General features: G+C 39.4%; 1 protein-coding gene across 1 annotated transcript; it reads right to left on the reverse strand.

Moving 5' to 3' along the window:
- Nucleotides 1–2,081: 2,081 nt before the first annotated feature.
- On the reverse strand, nucleotides 2,082–5,762 carry LOC122085692 (BAG family molecular chaperone regulator 2-like). Its single transcript, XM_042654198.1, has 4 exons — nucleotides 5,355–5,762; nucleotides 5,018–5,274; nucleotides 4,417–4,563; nucleotides 2,082–2,406 (listed from the first exon to the last, which is right to left on the reverse strand). The coding sequence occupies exons 1-4, from the start codon at nucleotides 5,572–5,574 to the stop codon at nucleotides 2,269–2,271; spliced, it is 762 nt and encodes a 253-aa protein (XP_042510132.1). The 5' UTR covers nucleotides 5,575–5,762; the 3' UTR covers nucleotides 2,082–2,268.
- Nucleotides 5,763–6,000: the final 238 nt, after the last annotated feature.

The raw sequence follows: 6,000 nt of genomic DNA on the forward strand, positions 1-6,000 counted from the left end.
TGCATTTGGTTTGCTTGATCATATCTTTCATTTTCTTATGTCTAAAAGTAGAGGGTATGGACAAGCAGAGTTCCTTTCTCTTCTTAATTTTTTTTCAGGGTAATTTGCAATGCCACCCCCTGGAGAATGTCAATATTATAAGGACACCCTATTTCATCAAATTAGACTCCAACTCCCTATCGTCAGTCTCTGTTAAGTGATGCTATGAAATGACACTTTAACCCTTATGAGTAAAACATCCTTATTATATTATACCAAAAATACCCCTCTATTCACCCTTATCTCTTTTATCAGTTTCTCTCATTCATTCCTTCTTTCCCTACCTGCGACCTCTGAGTCCAACGAGATCCAGCCGAGTTGATATTCCTATCACCGGCGAGTTGTGCTCATTCCGTCGCCGGAAAGAGTTGAAGCTAGGCTTTCTAACTTCTCTTATTCTTGAATTAGCTTGCATACCCAGGTGAGGTTGCAGAACTGAAGTTTATATAAGTACCCATTAGAATCTGGAGCTGAAATAATTCATGATCCAGAAGAGAAAGTCCATGTTTTGCCACATAGAGATTGTTTCATGTGCACGTATCGAATGCCCAACATCTCTTAATTCCCTTTAGCTGATAGATTCTTGGAACACGAATGAAAGAAACAAATTAAGAGAATAAAATCTACTTGAATAGAGATCCAGAACCCTAGTAGAGAAGAAACTTACTAGGAAAGAACCAAAGGATGACCGAAGCGAGCAGAAGAAGAGAACGGACTTCTAAATTCATCACTCCTTTGATAGTGATGAGTAACTGGTTATGAATCAACTGATTGATTAAGAATCCGATAAGATATCGACAATATGCAACGAAGAAGTGGTTGTTTTGGTGCTATTGGTTGCCAGAGATTTCCTTACATTAGTTAGATGAAACGAACAACGCTTGTTATTGTCGGAGTGTGGCTTGCCTGTTTAGCCGCTACAGGGAAGAAGAACCTCCGCTGCGAGTCCCTCCATGTTGCTGTCTGCCGTCGTGATCGTCGGTGCTCAGAACGATCACCGGTGCTCGATGCCGTGAAGGTAGTTTGGGGTCAGGGTATAGTAGCTATCGATTTGGGGATGGATATTAGATGGGTAGTTTAGGTACTTCAAGTCTCGTAACAGCATTTTGGTATTTAAAATAAAATATAGCAATTGACATCAACATATAAGATATATTTCTCAAGTGACTACCGGTAGTGAACGGATCAGGTTCACGTACGAGAATGTTCTCATGCGTCCCTGGTCCGTGGATTTAGAATCTAGTAAATAAAGAGAGAGAAAATTGATTATAAATCCACGGATTAGGATCGTTCTCGTAAGTGAACCTGATCCGCTCTCCTAACGGATTGGGGTTTGAGTCTAATTTGGTAAAACAGAGGGGTGTTCTTATAATATTGACATTCTCTAGGGGCTGACACTGTAAATTACCCTTTTTTTTTAACCCTTTTACTTCATTTTGTCTTCCTTTCCGAGAAATATTTTTACTTATTTTCTTAAATTTTTTTGAGGCCCTATATTCAATCCAAAGTTTAATTCTCAGTATCTCTAGAGCCTTTGCCACTAACTTTTAATGGTGACAGCAATGAGTGCAACTATACAAAGCAATGATTTACATCAAAAGGAGAAGAACTACACAGCCTTCCTTCACTACTTCGTTCCCTCATTAGAATGGAATTTTTATACCTTTAGATAAGGTGTTTGTCCATATCACAACGACACAACTCTTTCTGCTTTCGCTTTTTTACCCTTTCCCCTCGCCTTTTGTTGGTGGGAACACGGATTTTGTGCATAGTCTCGGAAGGGTATCGGTCATTTACGAAATCGACTTCACTTCATTAGTTCATATCGACCGTATAAGACAGTTTTGCCCTCGAAATTATCGATATTGTACAGTATGTTGACCATTTTACCCTCTATCCAGATCATATCACTGATCCAGTATCAATCAGACTGATACCGATACAGATTGGCTACCGATTCCTAGAACCCTGGGTGGAAGCACAAGAATGGGATATGTATTAATGCATAAAAGATAATTATCATTCCAAAATTCCTAACAAAATTGCAAATGGTGAAGTCTTCATTAAAGCTTCCATTCTTCCAACCAATCAAGCAGAGAATATGTTTATTTGGCCAGCTTGTTAAGAGGACAATAGACTATAGACTATAGAGAACAACTAAAATAACTTGTTTTAAGTTTTCTCACAATAAGTACAGAAAATGAATGGGGAAAGTGAAGAAGAGAAAGATCAATCAAAAAATTCCCATTGAGTTGTAGTTGGAGGATCAAAGGTCTCCCATTTGGTAGTGACGACTACAGGCTTTACTCTTGCATTTGAGATCTTGAGCACATCTAGGGTTTCAACACACTTTTGCACTCTCTTGCTCTGCAAAATACAGTCAGGTTTTATTTTTTAATAAACATCCCTTAATTTCAATAGGCACATATTCACTAGTAAAAGAAATACATTTGCGGATCGAATCAAAACATATAGTAGATCTCCTAAGATAAGAATGGATTATGTTAAAAAAAAGGAATTCACACATCTTAATGTATGCAGCCTTGCATCCGTTGCTCCCTTGTGATCTAGTGGTTGTTTCAAATCAAGAACAGCCTCTCGGCGAATCGGGTGCAAGGCTGCATACATTATGACCCTCCCCCGACTCCACAGTGAAGGTTCGTGGATTGGATACACCATTTTTTTATAATAAAAAATTAATTTATTTGTTCAGATGTGAATTAAAAATTGGATGAGTGAATAAAGAATGAGTCTCTTTTGTTCTACTAATTTCCGTTTTTCTTTTCCATTTATCTATGTTAGTTCTTTTTTCGAGACCAAGTAGGTTAAGTACTTGCTACTTTGTTCTTGTTTAGATGATGGGTTGGGGGTGGATGAAAAAAATAATCACAGAAACCTTACCAACTCTTCTAAGTTAAAACTATCACTATTCCCATTTTATGTATTGTTGCCTTGTTGGCTATCGAGTATGTGTTAGTTTTAGGTTAGGTTAGTTGAGCTTCTTGGGTGTCTGCCGTCTTCAATATAATGCTGTTACTTTGGTACAAGAAATATTATTTAACCCCTCACCCCCCACAACTGGATGAAGCAGGACAGTCAAGACTATGACCTCTTGCATCCTTTGCTACCTACTGGTAGAGTGCGGCCAACTACACTAGTAATTGTCTTCAACTTCAATTATAAAGAAAGTCTTTTCTTCATCCACAATGAATGAAACACCTAGGGTCATTAAGCCCTCCCCCAGCCCCCTTTCCCTTTATTTGTTTGAAGGTTTGAAATGCTCTTATTGTCCTGAAGGTTACCTCTTCCAATTATTCCTCTTGTGGTGAGGGTTTCCCTCTGAGGTGTGAACAAGATCTGGAATTTATGGGATAACTTATTAACAGAGAGGATTTTTTTTTTTGGGTAAAAACAGACAGGATTTAGTCACTTGTTATAAAATAATTGCGATAATTAATCCTCTCCCCCCCCCGCCCCCAGGGAAGAGGAGTTACTCTCCAACTATGCTTTCTATTCGCCATGTGTTCTACTCATTGACCGAGGATTCCTTTCATTACTTTTTTACTTAATTTATTTTCCTTCCTCCCCTCTTTCGCTCTTTTACCTGAATATATTAATGTATGCTAAAAATATTTCATTTTATAAATTAGACAATTTCTAAGGAATACGGTTTAAAAACACAGAATCCAGATTTGGCTGAGGTTTGGGATCAGCCTAGACCAACCCCAGAATTGGTGTTTTAGTGCCCTAACTCTTGCTCCTATACAAAGAACGAATGACCCAGATTGGAATGGCATCTCCGCCGTTCCAGATTCTTGAAACCCTGCTAAGGACAGGAGAAAGTAGGTTCTACCAGGTTGTCATCACCCACCCATTACTAATACACTACGAATCCAACTTTAAGTCTCGTACCAAAAAAAGAAAAAAGAAAAAAGAATCCAACTTTAAGTCCGTTGCTGTTGCTGATGCCCTTCCTTTGGAATGAATGCCATGTGAGCCAAACTCTTGGTCCTTCAATGGGTTATTAACTATTCCCACACTATAAATGTCTAGTGGGTGAGGGAGCAATTTTAGGCAGATGAAGACAGGTTTAAACTAAACTTAAATCTAGGATGGACCATCTAGCCATTACCAATCCAGGTTTGCATAATTTCAAAAACACCCTGACCTGGTTTAGCCAGAATTCAGTTACCCAGTTTTCTAATATGTTTTTGAATTAGATTCCGAGCATTTTTCTAACAACAACTAAGTACTATTAGATCAGAAAAATATAAACCAAATCAAGTGTACAGTTAACTGTGGTCCAATTTCAAATTGATGGAATAAGGTAATGTGAAAGAAAATAGAGAGATAGAGGGATGAATAAGTCAAGCTAACCTGCAAATTCTTTTGGGCAGAGGTATCTCCTTCTGTGGAGATACTATCTAGTTTGATTGCTTGTCTCATCAGCATCTCAATCAAAGTTGTTATTTGAACTTCTGGCACTTTAATCCCATTTCCAATTGACTTGTCAATAGCAGAAACCTTCTCAAACAGAAATAAAAATAACAGAAATTTCAGTACTTTTAGGCCATTACTGCAACATTATTTAAAAAGAAAAAGAGAACAGAGAGCAATCATATTGGAAACCTCCATAATTCCTCCAAAAGGAAGCACGTGCGAAAGTGCTTCCCATCTGTATTGAAAATTGAAATGAAATCAACTCCTAAATGATAAATCTAATGGGTCCCTCCTCAATAATTTAATATGATCGACCCACCATGACCATTGGATTCTTCTCCCTTCCCAAGGCAAACGCGGCTTTGAAAAGCGTAACTATCACCATTCACCACCGACACAACAGTAACATCACCAATGGAACGACGAAACTCTCATCCTATGACCCGATGGTCCGACCCGTTGATCTGATTTGAAAAACTGAATCGACGAAACAGATATGGAAATTGAAGTAAAAGAGAGTCAGTGATGAGTCATTCACCTGATCAGATAACTTGTCAACTTCCATGGAAACGTCGGAGATGGCGCGATGAGCTGTCTGGATCTTCGCATTCCTACGCATCTCCAGGAATCTCTTCTCTTTACTCGCCGGATCTTCAACCAGAACCAACTTGGATCGGTCTTTCATACCACACATGTCCAAGTACTCTCCGTTCTCTCTCTTTCTCCCTCTGTACAACACACTCTGCTCCGCCGGTTGCAATCCCGTCTCCGCCGCTAAAAGCTTCTTCAGTTCCCCTGAATCAACACAATACCCCTCTCAAAATCACCAAAATGCCAGATCCGTATCGATCCATCGATCGATTGAGCGTACTTACCTATAGTTGCTTGAGAATTAATCGAGATCTCGTAACGGAGAGCGCCGTAGGATATCCTTAGCCGCAGGATTGGAGCAGAAAAATCGGCTTTCTCGCCTCGTTTCTGAACGAGCATTCCTCCTGGCCGCATCTCCCACTTGGTTTCTTCCTCCTTTGACGTTGACGTCGTTGTCGAGCTCTCGCTTAATCCGCCATTAAAACTTAATCGTTTCCTTATCATCTTCGTCTTCTTCTCCTCCTTCTCCAACACTGTAAGTGAAGATTAGAAATTCGAAACTCTACTGGTTCGTATACGTGATAAGTTTTGGGGGTTTCCCCCTCTCTCTTTCTCTCTCTAGCGTTAACAAATGTACGGCAACTCTACTCTCCGCTGCCGACAGTTTCACTCTGGCATTTTCTCTCTGGAGAGTTGGGTTTGGGAATTTATATTTATATTTGGAATTTTGGGGTGGATTAGTGGTGTCTAAGCTTGTAAGCTATTTTTAACAATTAACGCACATGAATAATAAGTAAGGGAATTATTTTTTTGAACCAATGGGGAACCTCCATGTGGATATTTGAAGGTGTTTTTCAATGACAGCTAAGCATGGGTTGCCGACACGTTAAGGTAAGAATCCGAAACCTGAGAGTGAGACCAAGTGCCAAG

The sequence above is a fragment of the Macadamia integrifolia genome, chromosome 8, assembly GCF_013358625.1.
Source record: "Macadamia integrifolia cultivar HAES 741 chromosome 8, SCU_Mint_v3, whole genome shotgun sequence".
NCBI classification, from domain to species: Eukaryota; Viridiplantae; Streptophyta; class Magnoliopsida; order Proteales; family Proteaceae; genus Macadamia; species Macadamia integrifolia.